The sequence below is a fragment of the Poecile atricapillus genome, chromosome 13 (genome assembly GCF_030490865.1).
Source record: "Poecile atricapillus isolate bPoeAtr1 chromosome 13, bPoeAtr1.hap1, whole genome shotgun sequence".
Lineage (NCBI taxonomy): Eukaryota > Metazoa > Chordata > Aves > Passeriformes > Paridae > Poecile > Poecile atricapillus.
In genome coordinates this window covers 363702-387724 of record NC_081261.1, presented here as the reverse complement: position 1 = coordinate 387724, position 24023 = coordinate 363702, and the positions used below count along the sequence as shown (strand labels likewise).

The 24023-nt window shown below is 47.4% G+C and overlaps 2 protein-coding genes across 5 annotated transcripts in view; one reads left to right on the top strand and one right to left on the bottom strand.

Annotated features, from left to right (window-relative positions):
• The window catches only part of TCERG1 (transcription elongation regulator 1), a 29367-nt gene extending 13907 nt beyond the window's left edge, over positions 1-15460 (top strand). For 3 of the 4 annotated variants that reach the window (XM_058848508.1, XM_058848507.1, XM_058848505.1), the window contains 13 exons: positions 1029-1117; positions 1366-1526; positions 2292-2358; positions 3345-3480; positions 4292-4381; positions 5120-5238; positions 7171-7321; positions 11029-11193; positions 11896-12078; positions 12550-12729; positions 13579-13662; positions 13915-14015; positions 14348-15460. In XM_058848508.1, coding sequence (XP_058704491.1) covers positions 1029-1117; positions 1366-1526; positions 2292-2358; positions 3345-3480; positions 4292-4381; positions 5120-5238; positions 7171-7321; positions 11029-11193; positions 11896-12078; positions 12550-12729; positions 13579-13662; positions 13915-14015; positions 14348-14549 — 1728 coding nt within the window. In that variant the 3' untranslated portion in view covers positions 14550-15460. The remainder of the gene's footprint in view (positions 1-1028; positions 1118-1365; positions 1527-2291; positions 2359-3344; positions 3481-4291; positions 4382-5119; positions 5239-7170; positions 7322-11028; positions 11194-11895; positions 12079-12549; positions 12730-13578; positions 13663-13914; positions 14016-14347) is intronic. The other variant, XM_058848506.1, reaches the window with a different exon arrangement.
• Positions 15461-17249: 1789 nt separating this feature from the next.
• Positions 17250-24023, bottom strand: part of PPP2R2B (protein phosphatase 2 regulatory subunit Bbeta) — a 47765-nt gene continuing 40991 nt past the window's right edge. Inside the window, exons 5-9 of the mRNA XM_058849188.1 lie at positions 22772-22949; positions 21544-21708; positions 20328-20497; positions 19724-19815; positions 17250-19214 (exon numbers count right to left, since the gene is read on the bottom strand). Of these exons, the coding sequence (XP_058705171.1) occupies positions 18935-19214; positions 19724-19815; positions 20328-20497; positions 21544-21708; positions 22772-22949 (885 nt within the window). The 3' untranslated portion in view covers positions 17250-18934. The remainder of the gene's footprint in view (positions 19215-19723; positions 19816-20327; positions 20498-21543; positions 21709-22771; positions 22950-24023) is intronic.

The following is a 24023-nucleotide window of genomic DNA, read 5'->3' as shown; positions in this document are numbered from 1 at the left end:
CTGCATCTTAGCCCAGGCAGGTTGGCAGGAGCCATGGTTATTAATTCAAGTTCTTAAATTCCTGAGGGGACTTGAAAATCCCCCCTTTTTGGACTCAGATCTTTCTTTCTTTTGTTAATTTTTTTACATAAGGAAAAAGAACATTCAAAAGAAACATTTATAGTATGTCAGTTAAGAAGTTAATAAGAGCATGGGACAGAGTTTAGCTTATTACACAGATGTGGTGTTTTCTCACTGATTTTATGGTACTCAGACAATGCAACTTGTCCTGAATGTTTGAAATAGTTAATAGTTTTTTCTCTATTTCTTTGCTTCATTATTTTGAACAGTTTGACACAAAGCTCAGACGTTCCCCCTGTGCTCTAACTGCTAAGTTTAGGCTGTTAAGAACATGTGTCCTAGAAAGGGCTGTAGTGTTTTCAGTAAAACAAAAGTAGCTTTTCCTTTTGGAGTCATTTTGTTGTGCTGAACAGCATAGTTTCTGAGGATGCTAAGGGGTGTTTAAATAAAAATTACAGCTTTTACTCTGACTTCTCTGAACTTCAGTGTAGTTTAATAGGCAAAAACACAGAATTGAGTTGCTGGGTTTTGCCTCCACTTCACTCTGTTTATTTCTGAGGTAGTTAGCAGTTTGCTGACTTCTGCTACAGAGGTTATTTCAGGTTTTCACTGTTTCATACTGTGTGTCTCATTATTAAATAAACTAATTTTAAGAATAAATTAAAATTCCTTTGTCAGAAAATACACCCTTACACCTATATCCAGGCCCTCCTGGATTTCCAAAATCTGGGAAAGTATTTAAGTAAGGTTTTGCTGAAGTCAGAAGTTAATTAAATGCTTAGAGGTTTTGGAATTGAGATTTGAAGTAGCAACTGCTGTTGCAATTCCAGTGTTTCTGTTCTAGGCATGGATGCAGTGTCATTGTGAGCTGCTTGTCTGCATGGTTTCAGTAAAACAAGTGGGTTACTGTGTAATAAATAAATAGCCAGCTGTCATTGCTTGATCCTCAAACTTGTTTTTTCCTTGAGGAGCCAAAAGAGGAAGAAATGACAGAGGAAGAGAAGGCAGCTCAGAAGGCCAAGCCGGTGGCCACCACCCCTATTCCAGGCACCCCGTGGTAGGTGGCTGCTGCCGTGGGACGGGCACGGCTGCGGGGGACTTAGAACAAGTGACAATGTGTGGAGATGTAAAAATGCCTGCTGCATTTTTAAAATTTCAATTTTCAAATCTGGCAGCAGAGAAAAGCAGCAGTTCAGGGTCACAGTGGCAGTTGTGCAGTCAGTGGAACCTGGGTCTGCCTGTGACCATCTGGTGTAGCAGGTCCCCAGTGAGTGGAGGTAACACAAGCACCCTTCTCATCTGCAGGTGTGTGGTGTGGACTGGTGACGAGCGTGTGTTCTTCTATAACCCCACCACCCGCCTGTCCATGTGGGACCGGCCCGATGACCTCATTGGAAGAGCTGATGTGGACAAAATTATTCAAGAACCTCCTCACAAAAAGGGAATGGAAGAAGGAAAAAAACTTAGTAAGAGCAATCTTACTGCCTTCTTAGGAAGCATAGATATAAGTTACCACTTTGCTTTCCAAAGCTTGTAACATATTTAAATAAGTGACAGAAATGTAATGACATACTGAAAAGGTGTATAAATGTGGGATGCAGATTGCAGAGTCCTTTGGGGAAAAGGTAGCCCACTGAAGAAAGTAGATACTAACAAGGTTAATTGTTTTGCTAAATGCCAACAGGTTGAAAAATCCCAGTTTTTACTGACTAAAAAAAAAGGGATTGTGTTTGTTTTATAAGAAAGAGACCAGAGAAGATTAATAATAATGTACGAACAGGCTCTCACAGAGGAGGAGTTGACTTAGAGATCAGCAGTTGGAATAGAGGTTGGAAATACCTGCCAAGAGAGAGAATACTCAAAAGGCTGCTGAGATAAGATTTCTCTCTGGCCTGAGTTCTAGAAAATGATGCTGGGATGAGATACTGGCTTTGTAGTTGGAGGAGAGCAAAGTGCAGGTAATCAGGTAGATCCAAATGTGCTTCATTAGACTCTTTAGCCTGAGTTGTTTTCCCCTAAATATAAGAACTCAGTGTTCGTCATTTTAAATTTCAAGTTGGCTAAAGTGTGCCAGTCCTGTCCCCAAATTGCCACAGTGTTAGTTGGAAATGACTGAGAACCACGTGTCTTCTCCCTTTGTCAGAGCCTGTTGTCCTGGGTTTGTGCAGGAAATTTCACTCATAAGTTTAAAAATTTTCATCAATTTAAAATCTTACTGAAATCTCTTACAGTTAGAGAAGAGCATGAAGCTGCAGAGGAAGCAAATGAAGATGAGCCTATTAAAATAAAAAAGCGCAAGTAAGTTTTTGCTTTTTCAATACCAAGTGATCTGTGTAGGTAAAATAACTGAAGTTTGTTGCTTGAGCCATGTGTGTTGTGTCCAGCAGAGTGGAACGGAGAGGGTTGGCAAAAAGAGTCATCAGCTTTCTGCTGCTCAGTAGCTCAGGTATTTGGCATTTTCCTGAGAAGGCTGAAACCCATGCAGAAAGAAAATAGCATGTTTTGTAAGTCATTTGAAATGGAAATAAGTGGTGTAAATTGGTGAATCCAAAGAATATTTTGAGTGTAGTGTGTCTTAAATAGCTTGCTTCTGTTTGTTAATTTCTGGGCACAGGACTTCATTGTCAAAATATCCTGCCACCTAGATTTTCATAGTGGTTCCTCTATTTTCAGTCTGTTACATATGTTTACAGGTTTGGCTTTTGTCTTTTGGTCTGGATTGCCTTTTGGAAGGAATATATGAGATACACATGCTGTTTTAAAAGTGGCTTTACCATGTTATTTGTGGCTGTGTCTTCTTAGGGAGCATCATGGAGGTGTTAGCAGTAACAGCTGGGGGTTTGTTTGGGATAAAGTGCATTTGCTCTTAGTAAATCAGCACACTTCTCCAGAAGCTTTTTCTCAGCATTCTTGGTGTCATGAGTGTGAGGTGTTCCCAAGCTGCACAAACTCTCTTAGTGCCTCATGGGCCAGAACAGAAGGTTACAAAATTAGTGCTGTTGATGTAAAATCTCCTGCATGTCTGGTAAGACCTTTGGGTACAGCCAAACTGTGCTGATTGCTTTGAAGTCATCTCTTGGCACTGAAGTTACTTGGAATACCTTGGCTTCTGAGCTCTGGGTGTGAAAGCATTCATGTCCACCTCTGAGAATGGCTTTCATGGATTATAAGCCTGTTCTGGTATGATCACTGACACCTACTCTGTCCTGGTGTAGTTCAGGTTCTGACCTCCAGGGCTGGCATTTTACTTCTCAACTTACATTTTATGTTTGGGTTTTTTTCAGGAAAGATGATATCAAAGACATTGATTCTGAGAAGGAGGCTGCTATGGAGGCTGAGATTAAAGCTGCTCGAGAGAGAGCCATCGTCCCGCTGGAGGCTCGGATGAAGCAATTCAAGGACATGCTGCTGGAAAGAGGGGTCAGAAGCCTGTGTGTGTGAGGAGGGAGAGAGGGAGGTTCAGATCAGAGCTCTGTGGGAAGGGAGAGAGGGAGGTTTGTGCAGAGCTCTCGGTCCTTGGCAAATTCTAAACCTGCGACACTTTGTGTGGAAACAATCTCATCCTTCCTCTGATCAATGAATGGTCTTGGTACAAGACTCCAGATTTCAAAGAAACTTAAAATTACAGCAAAACTCTGATTTCTGTGTAACTGAAATGGCAGGGTCAAGACAGGTAATTCCCACCCCAACCTAGTTTTTTCCCCAAATTAACTAATAACCTAAGTGGAAATTGCCATTGAAGTTGAGTAGGACACATGAACTGGACACATCCTTAATGGTTTTGGAAATGTTCCTAATGAGAAAAGCAGCAACTTCCACTCTAGTCTGTACAGTCTTATGCTTGAATGTGAGACTTTTTGCTTTTAGTTAACTAAATCTGCAATCTACTTGATGCCAATCAGTTTTGATAAAATAGACTAGTTGAATATAAATTTCAATAGTAACTAAAAAATGGAAGTGGTTCCAGCTGCCTGTGGAACACAGCTTCTCAAGGTTTTCTTTCAATGTACATTTTATTTTTAATGTCACACAGCAGTAATAAATAAGTGTTTTATCATCTAGAAATTTTCAGAGGACACTGATGTTGAGACTTTCTATGACAGCCTCTGTCATCCATTAGTGATGGAACTCCAGGATGAGTTTGCTTCCCTATTTTCATCCCATCTTAGTGTTTTCAAGGAAAACTGTACAACTCCTGTGTAATTTGTATATTTGTCTTTGTTAATTAAAGGTCTCTGCCTTTTCAACATGGGAGAAAGAGCTGCACAAGATTGTGTTTGATCCTCGTTATCTGCTGCTCAACCCAAAAGAAAGGAAACAGGTAAAAAAGTTGAATTCACTTCCCATGCTACTACATGTAGTAGCTACAGCTACTACAGGTTTATCTGAATCCTCAGTCTTTGTTTCTGCAAAACTTTCAGACTAATTAGTGCTGCAAGGGATTTTTGTCATGATTAGGGTTTGTCTGGAACAGGAAGAAACCAGTAAGGGAAAGTGTTGATAGTTGCTTTATTTCCTGTGGTTGGAAGGTCTCATATTTTAACACAGTGGAAGTTGTATGTCTACAGAGCACTGCTGAAACCTGAATGAAGTAGTGAGAGTCACCAGTATCTTGTCAAAGTATTGGCATAATAAGTAATCTAGCTATTTTCTTTTAAAAAAGCATCTGGGGGGAAACCTAATGTGCAATTATATTGTTAAGCAAGTTCTCACTCCAGCAGCTTTTCTTTGAGTGAATGTAGGGAAATGGAAAGCTTCAAGAACATGAGAAGTGTCTGAAACATGGGACCCAGGAAAATGTTAACTGGAATGTGTAAGGAGCTTCTTCCTAGGTTTCAGATGGTGTGTTAGGTACAGCACCCTGCTTGTGCAGCAGCTTGGATCATTTCCATATTGAAATGCAAAGTGTCTCTTAAGATTTCTGCCTCCTCTGTGTTGATTCTGTGGTGAGAGGAAAGGAAACAAGAGAGAAGGAAAGGAGTGGGATTTTTCCTCCCTTGTCCTTAGATCTTCTGTGTTTCACTTGTGTGTTTGCTGTGGGTGACTGGTGTTTCTGTAGGTGTTTGATCAGTATGTGAAAACCCGAGCAGAGGAAGAGCGCAAGGAGAAGAAAAATAAAATAATGCAGGCCAAGGAGGATTTCAAGAAAATGATGGAAGAAGCAAAGATTAATCCAAGGTAGGAGTTTCTTTGTGGTTCATGTGCATAAGCTCTGCTGGGATGCCACGTGTTGGATGGTATTGTTCAAAATGGGCAAAGAGGAGAAAAATCATGAGATATTGTTGAAATCTTCCTTTGTGTGCTTGTATTCACCTAATCAATGAAATAATAGATCTTGTGATTTACATATTTCAAGTTGAAGAAATCCCCAGCATGCTGCCTGGATTGTGAGAAAGGCCTCGGATCCATCACAAGTTTCTTTAATAACCCTGTTTCTTCTTAAGTCTTTTGAGAAGTGCTGGGGAGTTTTCTTGGGTTTGGAGGGGGCTGAAGGGATGTTTTTCCCGTTGCAAACTGTCGGTGATGATAGTATAAAATGTTCTGGTTGCTTTAATACAGCACTGATTACACCCCCCTCACACTCAGACCACTGGCAGCAGTAAGAGTGAGGGGATGACAGTGAATGGACATTCAAGATTTCACTGCTGGCATTATTTGTTTTACAGCTTCTGCACATAGAGGTCACAAGATACATACTTTATGTCACCAGATAAGCTCCAAAGTGTCCTCTTGCAGCATCTCTTGGCTCATCTGGCTTTAATTCTTTCCCAGTGAAATAACAGCTCATTTGTTTCACTTCAACTCAGTTTTTTCCAGTGACTCAATTTGGAAATTTGGTGACAGTGCTGTGTTAACTTTTAAATTGCTTCAGAGCTGGCTAATAACTCAGTAGTAGGCTGGAAGACTGGAGGCATGGAAATGCCTAAAGAAACAGTTATGTTAGTTTTAGTATCCTCAGCTTTCAGCATATTTTCAGTACGTCATATTGGGACTGATTCCTTACCTGATTATGGGCTGGGGTGGGAAAGAGAATGCCAGCTGAAATACTGTCTTGTTTAATCTTATCCTTTGTCTTCTGGTTTCAGTGTTTGTCTAAAGATATTGCTGTACTTCTGTGAGTGCCAGACTGGTTTTTTATCATCTATCTCAGTCCAACATGCTCAAGAGTTTGTATTCCACTTCACTTGAGCAGCTCTTGTTCTTCAGTCTAGCTGTACATTCACTTTCTAATCCTTTTGAATAAGCTACCAAATTCTCTTCTTGTTTCAATTTACCCTACAGCAACAGTAGGCTGGATTTTCCAAGTCTAATTATTTCCATGCTGTGATGAAAACATTCGTATGATTATAAGTGTCTCACGTATTCTTGGGGCCAGATTTGCATCAGAGCTTGGAAAAAGCACAGTAGTGATTTTTTTCCGAGGTAAGTGGCAGTAATGTACCTACTGCACAGGTTGGAATCTGGCCCTGGAGGTGAGAGAACGGTCAGGGAAACGCTGTGGGATGAGGGGTTGAAAGCCCAGCGTTGCTGCCTCTGCCCATAGTGTTTGAAGGGGTTTCAGCCCTGTGTGCTTTAGGCTCAGGCTCTGCAATGTGCACTGCAGGGGGAAAAGTTGGTACAGCCAGTGTTCTCTGGGGACTCCTATCAAAGGCTGGCTTTCTGGTGAACTCTTAGCATGGTTTGGCTGCAAGTGAATGCACCTGAGATTTTCAGTTTCACAGCTGTGAAATACCTGGACAGACTGATGGCTGAACTGCTAACCCACAGAAAAGAAGAGTTTTGTAGACAACTGAGATTTTTTTGTTTTGTTTCTTCTCCTTGGTTGCACTGTAGTCTCTCTCTACGCCTGCCCCTTCTGCAGGTGGCTGTATCTGAACAAACCAACCCACCCTTGTAAGTCTCTGACAAACACCTCTTTGTGTGAGTGCTGACACCTTTCATAGAGCTCATTGGTCGAGCAGCTCTGTAGTGAGACCATAGGATTTGCCTTTTGGGTTTTTGTCAGTTGTGCTCTGGCATGTATTGCAGCAGAGGAAATACCTCCCTGCTGAACCTGCCTCCCAGCCCAGACAGCTCTGCCAAATGAGTTCACTTGCCATTTTGTTGCAGAACTACTTTTAGTGAATTTGCAGCCAAGCATGCTAAAGACTCGAGGTTCAAGGCAATTGAAAAGATGAAAGATCGAGAGGCCTTGTTTAATGAGTTTATCACAGCGGCAAGAAAGAAGGAGAAGGAAGACTCGAAGACCAGGGGAGAGAAGGTAAGGGGACTCTTGAGTTCCAGCAGTGTGAGTGGTGTGAGTGAGATGGGACAGAGCCAGTGCTTGGCTTCCCTGAGCCTTCCCCAGGACACAGGCCTGCACTTTCCTAGAGCTGTTATAGGCAACCACTTTAGGGGTGTCCCCCTGGTCTTTCTGAACAGTTCCAAGTTTGCAGTTTACTGACTTTTAGAATATTGAGAACTGGATTGTGTTTAGCTGTGAAGCTGAGTTTGCTTAAACAACACCACTGGGTTTTTTTTTTAATTTACCCAAGCAGTAACATTATTTTCTTAACTGAAGTAATGCTTGATTTTTATTTTTTTTTTTATTAAGTTCTTTTATCCTGACTCATGAAAAGGCAAAGGAGTCTTACCCTGTTTGGCTGGAACCCCAAAGCTGTTCCCTCAGGGGGGGCAGGCAGGACTTGCAGTTCCCTGAGGATAGTCTCTTTAAGTCTGAAACAGTTCCCTTTCCATCTCAGAGCAGGCACTTAGAGAGGGACTTTTTAAGCTTTGAATAAGTAGATCTTATGTATAAACTGCTGCTTATTAGATTTAAAGGTCATCTATTAGAGATTAATGAACTCCCAGTGTCACGTGCCTGTGCTGCCAGTGCTGGGAGCAGCTCTCCCCCCTGGAGATGGGACATCAAACTGGGGACACCAAAACCTGGGGCCACTTACTGCCACGTCCCTGTGTGTGTGTGAGTGGACAAGGTCACCTCTGAAGGCAAATCATTTTGGGCATGTGGAAGTCTGCAGTTTTTATTATGTAGTGTGAAGTTATTGCAGATTTCCCTACCTGGAATGCTTGCAGGAGAGAGAAATGCCAGGGGACGGGTCAGATTTGGGGACAGTTTCATTCTTTGAGGAGATTTGCATATTTTTAAAATCTGGGTGATCTGATATAATTTGATTCTGTGATTTTCTCAAACATTGCCTTATCACTGCTGGTTTCCTTAAATGATTGTGCTTTCAGAGGTGAACTGATGTAGTTCAAGACTAGATTTTACATACAGCAGTTTGATTGTGAATATGATTTTTAAAGCATTTTTGCAGCTTAATAGTGCAGTTGAAGATTTTAAAGAATAAATACTAGTTTTGTTGTTGCATGATTGTTCTAAAGTTGAAAAGTTAAAAGAAGAGATTGTATTTGTTTGCTTTGAATAATGTTTTTTTTTTCTCCAAAAGCCTTTTGTAACCATTTTATGTATTCTGTTTTATAACAAGTGGATAGACTTTACAGTTATGTGCTGTGCGGCCTGTCAATCAGTTCAGTCTGACAGCTGTCAATCACTGACACGCAAATATTATGGGATTCCCTAGTGAGGAAAGCATTGGTATCTCTGTGTGGTGACTTTAGCCTCCCGCAGTTCCGGTACTTTACATTTTTTTAGTTTTTTTCCTTGTGAAGTGATGAGAGTTGTACCTGCAATGTGTTAACTGCCAAAAAAAAAAGACTTCTAAATACACCTGAAATGTTTTCAGCCTTATTTTCCTTTGATTTTGAAAGTGCTTAAAACATAAAAGAAAATTTAAGGCATTTAACCTGAAGCTTTCTCAGTCTGTCCAAAATCTTTACTTACAGAGAATCAACTTTACAGAAATCTTTAACGTAAGGGTTTTAGATTACATATATAATGTTTGATTTTGCCTTATGGGGTTATGGCTTATGGGAGGGGGATGTAGCAGCCAGCTTTTCCAGTGGCTGGTTTTATTCCTGTGCCTGATCTCGGTGAGTAAATCCCATGCCAACACTTGTCAGAGGGCAGGGAGGAGTAGGGGGTGCCTGGGATGTCAGGGAGGGCACTGTGGGCAGGTGGAGGTGCCCAGGCTGCTCCTGTGCTCTCCAGGACGTGTCCCTGGGCTGTCCCCAGTCCCTGTGTGCACACTCACAGAGCTCACTGTCCACAGCTGCCATCTGAAAGCCTTACTCCTTGGTGAGATGCTTTAGACTCAATTATTTGAGACATTTTCATCTTCTTTTAAAATTTAAAATGAGATGGCAACGCCTGTGCCATGTACAGGGCCCCTGAGTGAAGTGAAAACTGTGCTTCAGAGCACCTTCTCCTGTGGAATACATGCACAGGTGGCTTGGCCAAGAGCTGGGGATACCCTTACCTTAGAGACTTCTGTAGTAACATCTGGGAACTGTTTGGTTTCTAACAAATATTTCAAATGCCATGGCTTAGAAAGCTTCATACTTTGAAACTGCATGCATGTTTTATGATGTTTTGAAACAACGTTCTTAATTTTGCAATGAATAAACAGTTTTCTTAGCATTTTGTCGAGCTCCTTTAAGATAAAGCAGTAGTGCTGTAGCACAACATCCCACTGGCACTAAGGGGCTGGTCTCTGATCTCTGCTTTACTGTCTTAGTCTCCTTTGGTATAGTAAAGAAAGCCTATAGAGCCTCTAATGTTTATATGTTAATATTTTGAAGAACTTAAAGTATTGGTGGGCAAGGCTGCAGAATGTCGGTGCTGATCTTCATTCCATTCCTGCATTCTGTAACTAAACACGTTTTAGAGGATGAGGATGTGCCAGGTCGCTGGCAAGCTGGAGCCTGCTCTGTCCATCTGCTCCCTTCCCTGAGGAAACTCAGTGTTCTGCAGCTAAACTGCTTCTCCTGCTTTCCCTTTTTTAAGGGATGGGGAGGGGAGATAAGGAGCGAGTAACAGCCAGTCCCCTCCTGGATTTTGGGTTTTTAATCTCCATGCCATAAGGCTGTGTTGAGTTTGTGGCCTGGCAGGGTGTGGGGTGCTGTGGAGGCAGAACCCTTTGCCCTGGCCCCAGCGAGTGAGGCAGCTCAGCCCCTCGCCTCTGCTTTGGGAGGGGGAGGCTGAAACGCCAACCAACCTGCCAGGAGTGGATGGTGACCTGCAGCTAATGTGCAGCAGGAACAGGGACATCACCTTCCCCAGAAATCAAGCTATCTAATAAAGGCACAGTTGTTGCCCCTATAGCTGCTGGTTCTGGGACTTTGGATGAAAAGATGTTGCTAGTTGTATTAAAATGAAACCTGCTGTGAATGAGCCTCTGCCAGCCCTTGCAATGGCTGTTGTTACAGACAGGAACGTGACATGCCATTTCCGACTGACCAAATAGACCAAAACATTTTCTTTAAACTTTTATGTAAATGTGCATGTCCATCCTAAGTATCATTTACTTAATTACCATATGTGGATAATTCCTTATTGATTAGATCCATCTTAAGACATTGCTCTTTTTTGGCAGATCCAAGCATTTACCTTTGTTAATTGTACACCTGAAGGATGAATCCATAAACACCTGATTTCTCTAGAACCCTGTTTCATGCTGCATGGCTTCTGGAGTACTGATACATAAAATGCTACCATGCAGCAACAGTAACTTGTTAATTTGACATATATAAAAGCTCAAAAACAAGCTTAAATTGGAGTGAAATAATAACGAGTGTACTGGTGGATCATTCTTTAAAGAGTTCATCTTATATGTAGCAGATTGCCTAAATGTATCTGCTTTGGCAAAATTGTCTCAACAGTGAATTTGGGCTGCAGTTATGATTAAATTCAGAGTTTTAGTGATTGCTCTAAATTGCAATGTGTATGTAATGTTAATGTGATCCCTCTGATGAAGGTAAGTCAGCTCCTTTTTTCATAAGAGCAAACTGTGGGATATTAAAGTGTCTTTCTCAAGTGTTGTCTTTCTGTTTCTGTCTGTATAACAGATCAAAATGGACTTCTTTGAGCTGCTGGCAAACCACCACCTGGATAGTCAGTCTCGCTGGAGCAAAGTGAAGGACAAAGTGGAGACTGACCCGCGGTACAAGGCGGTGGACAGCTCCTCACAGAGGGAGGATCTGTTCAAGCAGTACATCGAGAAAATAGCCAAGGTCGGCAGGGAGCAGCGGGAGTGTGGCTGCGGGTGTGCTGGGGCAGACTGCTCTGTGCTGAAGAGAATTCCATACCACAGTTACTGTAGGAGTGCCCCAGAATGGCAGCTTGGAACTTAGAAGTTCTGGCCCTGGTGGGATGTTTGTGGAACCTGTGTGCATGCACACACACGGTACCTGGGAGAAGTTATGCCTCAAAGATTCCTATGAAATCACTGCTGGTAAAAATGACTGTAAAACTGCAGCAGCTACAGATACCACCTTGATTACTTCCCCCTAGGATGGGCTGCATTTCCTTTGCTGTGATTTTCCCTATCAGCTGAGCTTGCTTCAGGGATGTGTGTCCATATCCAGTTCCTTCACTGCTGCTTCTCTCTTAATCCAGTATTCCTACCTCCAGGCAATTAGCAGTTGAGAATGTAAAACTGGGCCAACAAACAGCGATCCCTTTGGCCTCCCTTACTCAGAGTCTGTCACTGGACACAGCTCCTGGGAATAGTTGATCTGTGACCAAACTTGTCTCTCCCCCTGTAAACCCTGTAATGCTTCAGCATGGCTCTCGAAGCAAAATTTGGCAATCCTTAGATCCCAAATCCCTTTAAAGTGTTTTGTTCTGAGCTGCCTTTGGTTTGATAGCCTTTCACTTCTCTTTCTAATGAAAAGTATTGCTTTTATTGAGAAGAGTGTGTTGTTGAATTTCAGAATTTAGATTCTGAGAAGGAGAAGGAGCTGGAGCGGCAGGCGCGCATCGAGGCGAGCCTGCGGGAGCGCGAGCGGGAGGTGCAGAAAGCGCGCTCGGAGCAGACCAAGGAGATCGACCGGGAGCGCGAGCAGCACAAGCGGGAGGAGGCCATACAGAACTTCAAGGCACTGCTGTCAGACATGGTGAGGCACTGACACCACCTCGGCTGCTCAGGGCAGGCTTTAGCTGCTGGGTGCTCCCTGTAAGAGCTTTCTGGCATTTGGAGTTTAAAGAGGTGGATTCCCAGCGGGAGTGTTGCTGTGGTCGGAAGGGAAGGCTGTGCATTCAGGGTTCTCATCCAGAGGGTGCTCTCTGGGCTGGGAACAGGGCTCTGGAAGCACTGCAGAGCTCCTGCTGTCCCTGGAAATGATGATCTCCGAGGCTGCCTTTCCAAGCGCTGTGGTGAACACAGGGTGTTAGGCACAATGCAGAGGAATTCCTTCTGCTGCTGCCTGTTCAGTGTTTGTGGGGAACCTGCTGCAGTCTCCTCTTAAAAGCTGAGGGCTTATCTTTCATTTTAACCTTAACTTCAAACGAGATAAAAAAAAAAGTGTATAATAATTCTCAGCAAACTGTGGAAAAACTGTTTTAAAAAGGAATCATGTCTGGCTCAGGTGCGTTCTTCAGATGTGTCCTGGTCTGACACCAGGAGGACTCTGCGCAAAGATCACCGCTGGGAGTCGGGGTCCCTGCTCGAGAGAGAGGAGAAAGAGAAGCTCTTTAATGAGCATATTGAGGCACTTACCAAAAAGAAGAGGGAACATTTCAGGCAACTTCTGGATGAAACTTCAGCGGTGAGAGCTGTTGATGTTCAAATTGCCAATCTTTGCAGCTCACTGGGATTTCTCTTTTTCTGTTTTTCCATCCCACAATGTGATTGGTTTGATTTTATTTCCAGGGCCTCTTTGCTTCATATCTCTCTTTTCTCCTTCATAACAAGATTTGTGCATTATGTTTCCTTGCCTGTTTATCTGGTAATTTACTTTGACTGAACATACTGTTAATTAACATATAAACTTCTAATCGGTGATCTTTTCATCTTATTTTTATTTCTTTAGTACTGAGTTATTTAATACTCTTCACTGTCTGGCTCCTTCAGATATTCAGGGTGTTTGCCTTAATGGCCATCAGTTTTACCCCATTTGTCTGTTCTGGTGTTCTGCTGAACCTGAACTCCTCTGCTTATGCTGTGGAATGCATCCCTGATTCTGTGCATTGGGGGTTTAGTGAGGTTTCCTTTTTCTTAGTTGTGTGCTAATTTCAGGCAGCTTTCATTTAACCTAGAGGTTTTTACCTGGTTTTTAATACATTAGTTATTTTAATTTAGAGTCAAGTTTTCTGTGGGTAATTTTTAACACAATATACATAATTGTACTAGAAAAAGACTTTGGAAAGTAAATGATATTTAAAGGACCTTGATATGAAGGTGCCATCTCAAAATACAAAAGAAGAGTCACTATGTAAAATCAACTCATTTTAAAAATACAGCTGTAATAGTGTAAGTTATCAGAACCCAGCACTTAACAGCAAGTTCATCAGTGGATTCGGGATATATTTAAAGGCTTCAGAGGTTAGTAGGGTTTCCATTCCATATTCTTAGAATCTAATTTACTTTTAATTTAACTTTTTGCTTCTTTTGAAAGATAACTTTAACATCAACATGGAAGGAAGTGAAAAAAATCATTAAAGAAGATCCAAGGTGCATTAAATTCTCTTCGAGTGACAGGGTGAGTGGTTTGCATCGCTCAGTGTGGTTCAGTGTGGTGCAGGGTACAGAGAAGTGAGTGGGTGGCTGCTGCAGTGGGTTCAGCTCTGTGTGCACACAGGTGTTAGTTAAATATGATTTTTTTAAAAACTAAAACTGTAGAAGGTAAGGAAGAGTATAATTAACATGTAATTACTGCAGGTTTTCAGTGTGTTCAGTTGCAGGAAGTACTGGAGCTACATTCAGTGGTTCACATTTATCTTTCATCTTCCAGAAAAAGCAAAGGGAGTTTGAGGAATACATCCGAGACAAATACATCACTGCCAAAGCCGACTTCCGGACGCTGCTCAAAGAGACCAAATTCATCACTTACAGGTGGGGAATGCCATGCTAGTGCAGGGCTTGGCTTTTACTCTGCTTTGCCATACAAACAGCAGCAAACCAATGTCTGTTTTTTCCTAGCTGATGTCTGTTACTCAAGTCTTTCACGGTGCTTAATTAACACAGCACAAGTGTAGGCAAGGAGCCTGTGTTCTCTGTGCCCAGAGCAGTCAGGTGCCCAGTCCCAAGCTAATGTGGCCTCTTTCTAGCCCAGAAGATGGCCAAGTCCCTGCAGCCTTCCCTGGGGCCTGTGTGTTGGCTCCTGGGCTGCCCCGGGGCTCTCTGCCTCCAGCCTGCTCCAGTGCTGTTCTCACTCCTGCTTTCAGATCCAAAAAGCTGATCCAGGAGTCCGATCAGCACCTGAAGGACGTGGAGAAGATCCTGCAGAACGACAAGCGGTACCTGGTGCTGGACTGCGTGCCCGAGGAGCGGCGCAAGCTCATCGTGTCCTACGTGGATGACCTGGACCGGCGCGGGCCGCCCCCGCCGCCCACCGCCTCCGAGCCCACGCGGAGAACAACGAAATAGCCACGAGTGCTCCTGCTCCAGGGGTGTCTGTGAAATCCAAACGCTTGCATGAGCCATCTGTCAGGTTACACACATCCATTGCCGTGAATATATTCAAACATCTGAGGAGCAGAGGCAGAAGCAGCACTAGTGAACATAAAATGATCTCTGGGGGGAAAACCAACAGCAACAAAAACCCACATTAAAGATATTTATGAGTTAATTGGAGCATGACTGACAAATCCCAAGGTGTGGGCTGTCTGGTGACTGTGGGTCTAGGGGCGGGGTGTGTGAGGTGTGGGTGTCTGCTGCCTGGGGCTTTCCTCTCAGCAGTGTCCTACATGTGAGTCCCAAGGGTGATCCTGTTGTGCTTTGAGCGTGTCCTGCGTGTTGCCACCAGCTGCCTCCTGGTGCCCGCAGTCTGTGCAGGAGGAGGGGACACGCTCTGATAGCTTAAATCACTGATCATGGACAGCTCGCTCTGGAAACAGCACTCCCAGTTCTCTGCTTCCACCCTGGGGAATGGGACTAAATCTGTTAGAGCCAGGGTTAGAGCTGAGTGGAGAACAGGGACTTGGAGACCAAACCAGGTTTGTTCACAGGCTGCTCTGTTCCTGCCCCCAGCCATTGGTTTGCAGCAGTCAGGTTGCTCTGCCCAAGTGAAGTTCTGTCTAATGAGGATTGCTCGAAGCTGGAAATCCCAGAGGTGACCGAGCAGGCCAGGACGGTTGTATAAACACATTTTTATTTACGATAAAGTGATCTTTACATACTTCTGGATTAGACTGTGCATACCCCCTCTGGGCAATTCTTGTAAACTATACTCCTGTTTTGAATGTTAAACTTGTGTTTCTAAAGTTTAATTTTGAAATGTTGGGATTGTTCAGTTTATGTATTTGAACTACAATAAACCAACCCTTTTTATATATGGATTGTACAGGCCTAATCCCGATTTCTGTTGGATTTTGTTGGATTTGTGAATTTATGAGTAAAGCAAACGACTGAAGTGATACTGCCTACATTCTTGGCTGTGCTTGGCAGAACAGGGCCTGTGGCAGTGTGGGGTCAGCATGTGGGCAAGGGGAGTGAGAGATTAATTTTCTAGTTTAGCTCTTTTGTCTGTTGGTTAAACATGAGCTGGCAGTGCTTGCAGAGCCAGTTTTTTTCTGCTGCTTGCTCCTAGAGGAGGAGGCTGAGCAGCAAGAGAAGAGGGGTTTTTGACAATGACTGGGAAAGTCTGAGGAGGCTTGTGCTACTGACAGTGGAATGTGGAGCTCTGTGGTGCTCCTAGGAAGAGTGTATGCCCTAAGGTCATGGCCAGTGTCCCTCCCCTCTTGGTGTCTGCCCCTTCCATTGGTGTGAGGATGCCCAAATCACCTGAAACCAGTGTCAGTCAATGCCTTTGCTGGGGGTGAAGTAAGGAGGATTGCAGCTGGCTTGCACCAGAAGGGTGAGACCTGTGGGACGTAGCTCCCACCCAGAAAGTGCAACCACAACAGGCCAGGTGGCTTGCAGGGCTGGAGGAGCCGTGGCTGGGCTGTGGGACAATCTCCCTGTATGACAGCCAGCTCAGCTCATTCCAGGGCTCAGCTGCCAGTGCTGAGCCCCCTGACTCCCCAGGACAGGGTGGGCACAAGGGGACCCCACTGCCCTCCCCACATTCTCATGGCCCAGCTGCCCCTGGCAGCAGCACGGTGCCCTCGTGTGTGGCCGTGGTCGTGTCTGGGGCACAGCTGGTGCCCAGAGCAGGACAGTGTGCCTGAGCCCACTCCCTGCCTCTGCCAGGAACTGCATTTCCTCTTGATCAACACAGCCCAGGGGGAAGCTGTCTATTTGTTATGGCTGGTTTAGAATATCATGAACTTGTTCATCAAATAAGATGGCTATTAATTTTAATTGATCTGGTTTATGGAGACCAGATGTTCATAAGGATTTATTTGCTTATTCTGTGGATAAAGCAATCATGCCCACATAAAGGGCTCCTGGCAGGGGGTGCTGCTGCTGGACCATGGAGCTGGTTCCCCCTGGCAGTCCCCAGTTTCCCTGGAGGTAGGGGGACAGCCTGTGGAATCCTCATCCAGAAAGAAGGTTGGGTTTAAGGGATGCTGACAGCTTCCCTAGCACCATTGCTCTGGCAGCCCAGGAGCTCCCCAGCTGGCCCTGCCCTCTGTGGCCAGGCACCCACAGCAGGGCAGAGGTTAAACCCAAGCAAGCTTAAGAAAGGGAAAGAAACACTGCTTTTGAAAAAAGCTGGACTGAGTTCTGCCTTGTGGGGCAAGCAGATCCAGCAACCCAGAACGTGCTGCACCCGATGGAGCAGAGCCAGGGCTGAGTTCCTGCTGTGTCAGCTGATTAAGGTCCTGCAGCTAATGTGAAGGTAAATGAGTGTCTGAGGAACATCTCCCTGACTACACAGTCCATGCCCTTCAGCTGCTGATTAAGGGCTGCTGTTTGAATTCATCACCAGGTGCAGCCCAGAATTAGGGCAGGGACTGGGGGGGCCAGCAGCTCCTTCCAGGGCTGTGTCAGGGGCCGAGGTTCCTGTGCAGTGGGGGACCTGCACGTGTTCCCACTGTCCCACACCCTCAGAGGGACCCAGAATTGCCAGGGGCTTGGGGATCCTCTGCTCACCCCTCCTCAGCATGGCCCTGGCAGCCTTCAGACACCGCAGAGCCGCCGACCCCAGCGCGAGAGGCACGACAGGCATCGACTCCACACGGACACGTTTGGGACAACTTTACTTCTGACACCGCAGAGCAGCCTTTCCTTACAGAACCAAAAAGGAGCATTTTCTTATAAAATGGTTCTTTTACTCTTGCTATTTTATTTTACCGTTTCATTTTAAAAAAAAGTTACTCCTGAAAGCCATCCCTTGGAATAAATCCGTATGCCAGTGCACTTTGTTCTTCCCTTGGAATGGCTCCTCCGAAAGCGGCGCGCGGGGGCCCTGCCTCCAGCCAGCTCCTGCTTTTCCGGGCAGTCCGTGAGCTCTGGGGGTGTGCAGCAGTTCCTTTCCATGGTTGGGACATGCCGTGATCCTCATGGTGCCATCAGCAGAGAGGCTGTCCCGGGGGACACCTGGCCCTCGTGTCTGATCCCTGAAGGCCTTGGGGGTGCCAGCTGCCCCCTCGGGAGGGATGGCAGCGGGGTCACCCCTGTGGAGCCACTGCCAAAGTGATACTGTTGAGTTTTGTAATTGACTTCATTTGCTTCTTCTGCAGGAGCAGTTTTCAGATTTACAGAAAATCCAGTCAATCTTTTTTTATTGAACAGTTGCTCAAATAAAGAGGGACCTGACCAATCTGTAAAGTAGAAAAAGGCAGCCTCGCCATGCAAAGAGAAAGTGTTACTGGTTTTATTATTATTATCATTGTTATTATAATGTAGGACTGCAGACAGCCTCTCTCTGACACACTTAGGGGGTGTGTCAGGGGCTAACAGCAATATACAGGTGGATTCTTTTTTTTAGGTCATAAATTAGCAACTTATACTTTATCTTTAAAAAAATTGAATAAATAAATAAATTAATTAAAAAAGAGAGAAAGAGAGAGAGAGAGAGAGAGAGAGAGAAAGAGAGACAGTCACAACATGCAAGAGCTCACAATGGAATGAGAAAAATGACCAAAGCAAAGCCCAGAACTGCAGCAGAGCCCAGGGTTGGTTTGGTTTGCGATCAATGCAGGTCGGAAGCATCATTTATAAAGGTATTTCATATACCAAAGAAGGCACCACAGTATCTACAAAGCCAAATCCTCAGGAGGGTTCTGGGGGCTGGGGGGACAACCTGGCTGGAGCAGACACAGCTGGAGGTGCAGCACATACCCCCCTCCCCTTAAGCTTGTCCATTGCAAAACTGAACTTTTCCATTTTATGTTTGGTTTTGCTGTCTCTGTTGGTAAAACAGAAAATAATTGTAATAAAAAGACAAATGTGGAAAATGGCAAAGGGAGGCAACATTCCAATCTTCAACACAACAGGTGGAATATTTCTGGGGTCAGGTTTAAAGCAACTGGGGTGGGACCACTGCTACCAGAGCTGGCCAGAGCCCACAGTGTGTTACCCCACCAATCCCTTCCCCAGCTGACAGCCCCTCCACATCACCTCCTCAGCCATGGGCAGAGGGCCACTGCCACCCCAGCACTGCCTGGGGACATGCCTGGGGACACGGGACACCCAGGCCTGTCATCCTCACGCTGCCCTGTAAGAAGTCTCAGCTCTCCCTGTGTAAATCTGGTGTCTGGGGGGTGCCCCCAGTGCTCCTCTGCACAACCTTGATCTGCAGAGCAGGAACTGAACAAAGAACAGGAAGGAAAGGAAAACAAAGAAAGAAAGAAAGGAAAGGAACAGTTGAAACCTTGTGTTTACTTGTATCAGTACATGAGACTCCTAAAGAACACCTGGTCCTCCTAGTTAACCTTGTCCTGGAATATGTACAGGTTGTTCGTGGCTGCCACAGCGATGATGTTCTCGGAGGGGTGCCAAGCTGTGTGCAGAATCTTTTTGCTAAAGTCCAGACTGTCCACGCTGATCTCGTCTTTCCTGCGCTTTCCACCCACGCAGACCTTGCGGGGTTTGAGGATGGCACGGGGTTTGCTGTTCTCCCGCGACGCCTCCAGCGTCACGTCGCGCTTCGTGTTGCGGTCGAACATGCGGAAGAAATTGTTGTAGGAGCCGGTCATGATGACACTGCAACGGGGAAAGACAGATGATTTTCACACCTTTTCAGAGGCAAACTGCTGCTGACCAGAGGCAGAATAAACATTCAGAGGCATAATGAGATTTGGGCAAGCATTGGAATTTGTCTCAGGCCCAGCTGTGCCCTGTCAGCTCACTCTGATGGCTCAGACAAAAACCCTGCCAGGGGCTCACACACTTCCTGCCGCCCAGCTCGGTGTAAGTCACACCCAGATACTCATTATCCCCAGATTCTGGCAACCTGGAGCTAAATCTACCACTGCCTTCCTCCAGCTGTGGGTGACATAGAGCCAGAACTGATTCTGTCCAGGAGAGAGTGGGACCCTCAGGACTCCCCCACCTGTGTACAGGCTGCAGGTGTAGGTGGTCCCTGCTGCACCCTTCCACACCCTGCACGCAGCCAAAGGCCAGGAAGGGGCTGCCCAGGGCCCACGGGAGCCCTTGGGCCAAAGCCAAGCGAGCATCCCCGTGCTGAACGCAGCCACGCCGCCAATGCTCACCTGTCAGACCCGTTCCAGACGCACTCAAACTTGTCAAAGATGCAGTCGTTCTCGTAGAGCGAGCACAGCTTGCTCCGCAGGTAGTCGTGGACCTGCCGGTGGGAGGGACAGGATGAGCCCCCACACTGAGCAGCACAGCCCAGACTGCAGAGCCAGCTGGGCTCACGGGGCTGGCACACCCAGCCCAGCCCTGTGCTCAGCACAGCCAGGCTGCCCTGGGCACTGCCTGGCATCCCGTGCCCTCCCATGAGCATCACTCTTCTCTAAGCACCCCCAGCCACGCCCTGCACACGGCTTGGGCACCGCCAGGCAGTGCCAGGGGACATCCCCCAGCAAAGGGTGACAGTGACAGGGCTACTGCTCTGCACAAGGCCACCCCCTGGCTCTCCCAGCTGCCGGCACCCTGAGCTTTCCCTCCTCACCCCCCAGCCTGGGGACATGGTGACAACTCACCAGGCCACTTGAGCCCACATTTAACAACTCTGCTTTCCACCATCTATGGGCACAAAGGCCCTGCAGAGCAGGTGTGTACCCGCTGCTCCTGGCACAGCAAGGAACACAGGGGTGCCCCACTGCTCAGTGCTCCTGGCTGTGCCACACTCACCTGGTAGGTCTCAATGGGCCGGTTCTCCATGTTCAAGTCCCACACCTTGACAGTGAGGTAGTCCCGGGTCATGATGTACCTTCCACTGTGGCTGAATTTGACATCAGAGATTGAGGAGATGATCTCAGAAAAAAATGACCGGTTACTTGGGTCTTCAGGCTCTTCAAAAACTGTGCAAGAGGAAAGAACAAGCCCCAGCATTAGCTGAGGTGGGAGCTCCCTGATCTCAGGCCAGGGACCTGCCACGTTGTCCTGGTACCACAGGAAGCTTCTGGGAGAGAGCACGTGCATGATGTTGTATCAGCACCCACATGGCTTAGGTTTATCACCCCCTCTCCAAGTCCTGGAGCTCCAGAATAGTGGGAAAAATGTCTGAAGTGCCTATATAAATGATCTCTACAATGCAGAAAAGGCACTGCCCACAGCAGGACCACAGCAGAGCTGTGGCCTTTCACCACCAGCAGAAACCCGGAGGCTTTTTCCATATTAAAAGTGATAGCAAAAATTAAAAATAAAGATCTCAGCCATCCAGAAAGCAGCTGAGCCCGGGACATGTCTCTGTTGCTCACAGCAGGTCAGTCACGAGGCACTGGAATACCTGTGAGCACTGTGGAAATGGGCAGGAGGGCCATGGCCACCTGCCCTGCCGTGGGGGCTCTGCTGCAGGGGGTCCCAGCACACAGCAGGGCTGGGCTCCCAGCACACACTCACAGAGGAGATGCCAGAACACACTCACACACAGAGGAGATGCCAGCACGGGGGTCCCAGCACACAGCTGGTGCTGCCCAGTCCCTGAGTGGGTCTGTGAACCAAAGCCAGTGGCCAGGCAGGACAGGGGCTCAGAGTAGCTGGTTTTGCTTTGGGCTGAAGGCTTCTGTGTGGCTTTGCTCCTGCTGCAGAAGCAGATCTGGGCTGCTGAGCTCATGGAAAGGATTTCTGAGCACTAATTCTCTCTTACACAACAAACCTACTTTCTGTGGCACTGAGCGGGTGCTGCCCTGCCTGCAGCAGCTCCCTCTGGCAGCTCCCTCCTCCCGCAGCAGCAGAACCAGCTCCCTCTCCACGGGAGCAGCTGAGCCCCGAGATGGCCCTGGCTGAGTGGCCGTGGGGATGGCAGCCGTGGGGAGAAGGGAAGGAGGCTCTAGGGCAGACCCGAGCCCAGCTGGGTCTCCAGTGGTGCTCTCGCTCTGTGCCAGGGCCGCGGTGCCGCACTCACACTTGGCGTGGCGGTCGCAGAGGGCAGCGGCCCGCATGTCGCACAGGCGGATGGTGCCCTTGCTGCTGCTGTACACGAAGGTGTTGCAGTGGTGCGGGTGGAACTCGGCCGCCGTGATCACCTCCGTCAGCTCCTCCATGTTGGCCGGCTTGATGTCCACGATGTCTGGCGAGGGAAGTCAAGGAGCCAGCCCGGAGCGATGGCTCTGGGCACCGGCGCTGCCCCTCAGCCCTGCAGGCCGCGTGTTCCGTCGCAGCTCGGGCAGAACCGCAGCACGGCCCAGCCCGCTCCTGCAGGGGAAGGCTCAGACCCAGCATGTCTTCTGCTGAGCTGGACCCCCAGCTCTGGTACCACGCCTGGAAGACCCTCTGTGGGGCACGAGACCTCATCTGTCCGCCTACCCCGGGCCACAGCAAATGTCTTTTAGTGCAGCACTGTGGCATGGTGAGTAACCATACTGAAAACAGCAGTGGCAGCAAAGCCCAGGGAACAACAACCAACAGAAAAACGTTGTCTAAGTCCCTTGGGCCATGTGAACTCCATGAGGTTTGACACAGATTTAGTACTCCCCACCCTCATCCTTGCAAATAAGCAGACTCCACAGCCCTGCTCTCCTGCAGCCACTCAGAGCTCCCAGAGCCACATGCCTGTGTCTGCCGAAATCCTCTCCATCTGCCCAAGTCATGCCCCAGGGATTTCTCAGCAGGAAACTCCATATAAATACCACCAATGATTCCTGGTTATTATTTCTGACGTGCCCGTCAGGAGCGTGCCTGTCTCCACCTCATTTGTGGAGCGGTGACTGGCAGCCTGTCACCCGCTGCAGGGTGTAACGGGGACGCGCCGCTAGTGCTTCCATCTTCCCCAAGGCATCCGTCTCCTCCACTGCCTGCCCCACCAGACCCTGCAGGCAAATCCAGACATGTGTCACCCACACGGCAGGTGACAGCAGCAGTGGTGGCAATGGCAGCTGAGCCGTGCAGGGAGCGGCTCCAGGTGGGTGCTGGGCACAGCCTGGCGTGCCACCGGCGGCACAGCAGAGGTGAGAGGGCAGTGCCTGGAGAATGACACACGGGCTGGGACCTTCGGTGCTCTGCAGCCAGGGGCACACAGGCAGCACCACAGCCCGTGTGGGGCTGTCAGCTGCTGCACTGCCCGCTCTGTCCCCTGGGGCTGCACCTCACTGAGACCCAGGACCGTCCCCAGAGCCACACACACCAAAGGATACTAAAACTTTGATTTGTGATTTCGAAATTCCACAGGTTTATCCTCAGGTCATCGGCTGACATGTAGGTCTCGTAGTCGCTGTTGACGGAGATGGAGTTGATGTGGTAGGTGTGTGCGTTGGCGAACACCCTCCGAGGAGTGGCCTCCACCATCAGGTCCATGGGCCGGAGCACGGGGACCTGCAGGGAGGGGAGCAGAGCATCAGCACCCAGGGACAGGGTCCAGTGGGCCCAACCCACACGGGGGTGCCCTCGTGGGGTCCCACAGAGCTCTGGCTGGCAGTGCTTTTACCCACCTGCTCCTAACAGGCTCCCTCCAGGGACACCTAATGCCTTCCCTAGGCTATGACAAAAGCCATCTAATTTTGAGAGAGGCTCCAGGATAGTTAGAGCACAGTGAAGCAGTGAGAGTCTAGTAAACCAGGCTCTGATCTTGCTGCAGCAACTGTTCCAGCTTTGAAACAGAAAAACAACCAGAGAACCTCTTCCACCTCATTTTGTCACTGTTAGCTGGGATCTGAAATTCCTGGAGCATTTCTGACAGAAATACATTTCTTGAGAGAGCCCGGTCAGCACGATTTTTCTTTAAACTTTTTTGCATTTGTCTCACAGTGAAGTGGTGGAGATAAGAGATGAGAAGGAACAGAGCAAAGGAAACACAGACAGGGACAGAGGAAAGGACCAGGAACAGAGCTGTGGGTGTTTGCCTTTAGATAAACCAGCATAACCCCTCGGGGAGCGGGGACATTGCAGAGGGGACCATGTGTGTGAGGAGTGGGGTCAGTAATAACTTCAGACACAGTGCTCTGAAGGCAACTCAATATACCAGGAATGTGTCAGTGCATGCTCCTGCTTGCCAGTGAGCTGTTTCCTCCAGCTACTTCATTACCTGTATTATCTGTGTGCTGCCTGAAGAGATTTCCCTTGGTTGCAGAGGTGGGGATGGGAGTGACAGCCAGCTGGAGTGACACGAGAGCACTGGTGCTGCCAGCTCAGAGCCTGAGCCTAATGTGATGAGCCTGCACGCTAATTGCACCTGGCACAGGCAGTGATGCATGGCCTGCACTGAGGGATCCTGCGCAGGCAGCCGGGGCTGGGGCCAGCGCCTCACCCAGGGACCACAGGGACCGGCTGTCAGCACAGAGCACAGGGCTGTGCAAAGAGAAAGGGTTCAGGAACCTCACTGGGCCTGGCTGGGCATGAAAACAAGCACAGCAAGGGCTTGGGCAGCGCATTGTGCTCAGTGAGGTGACT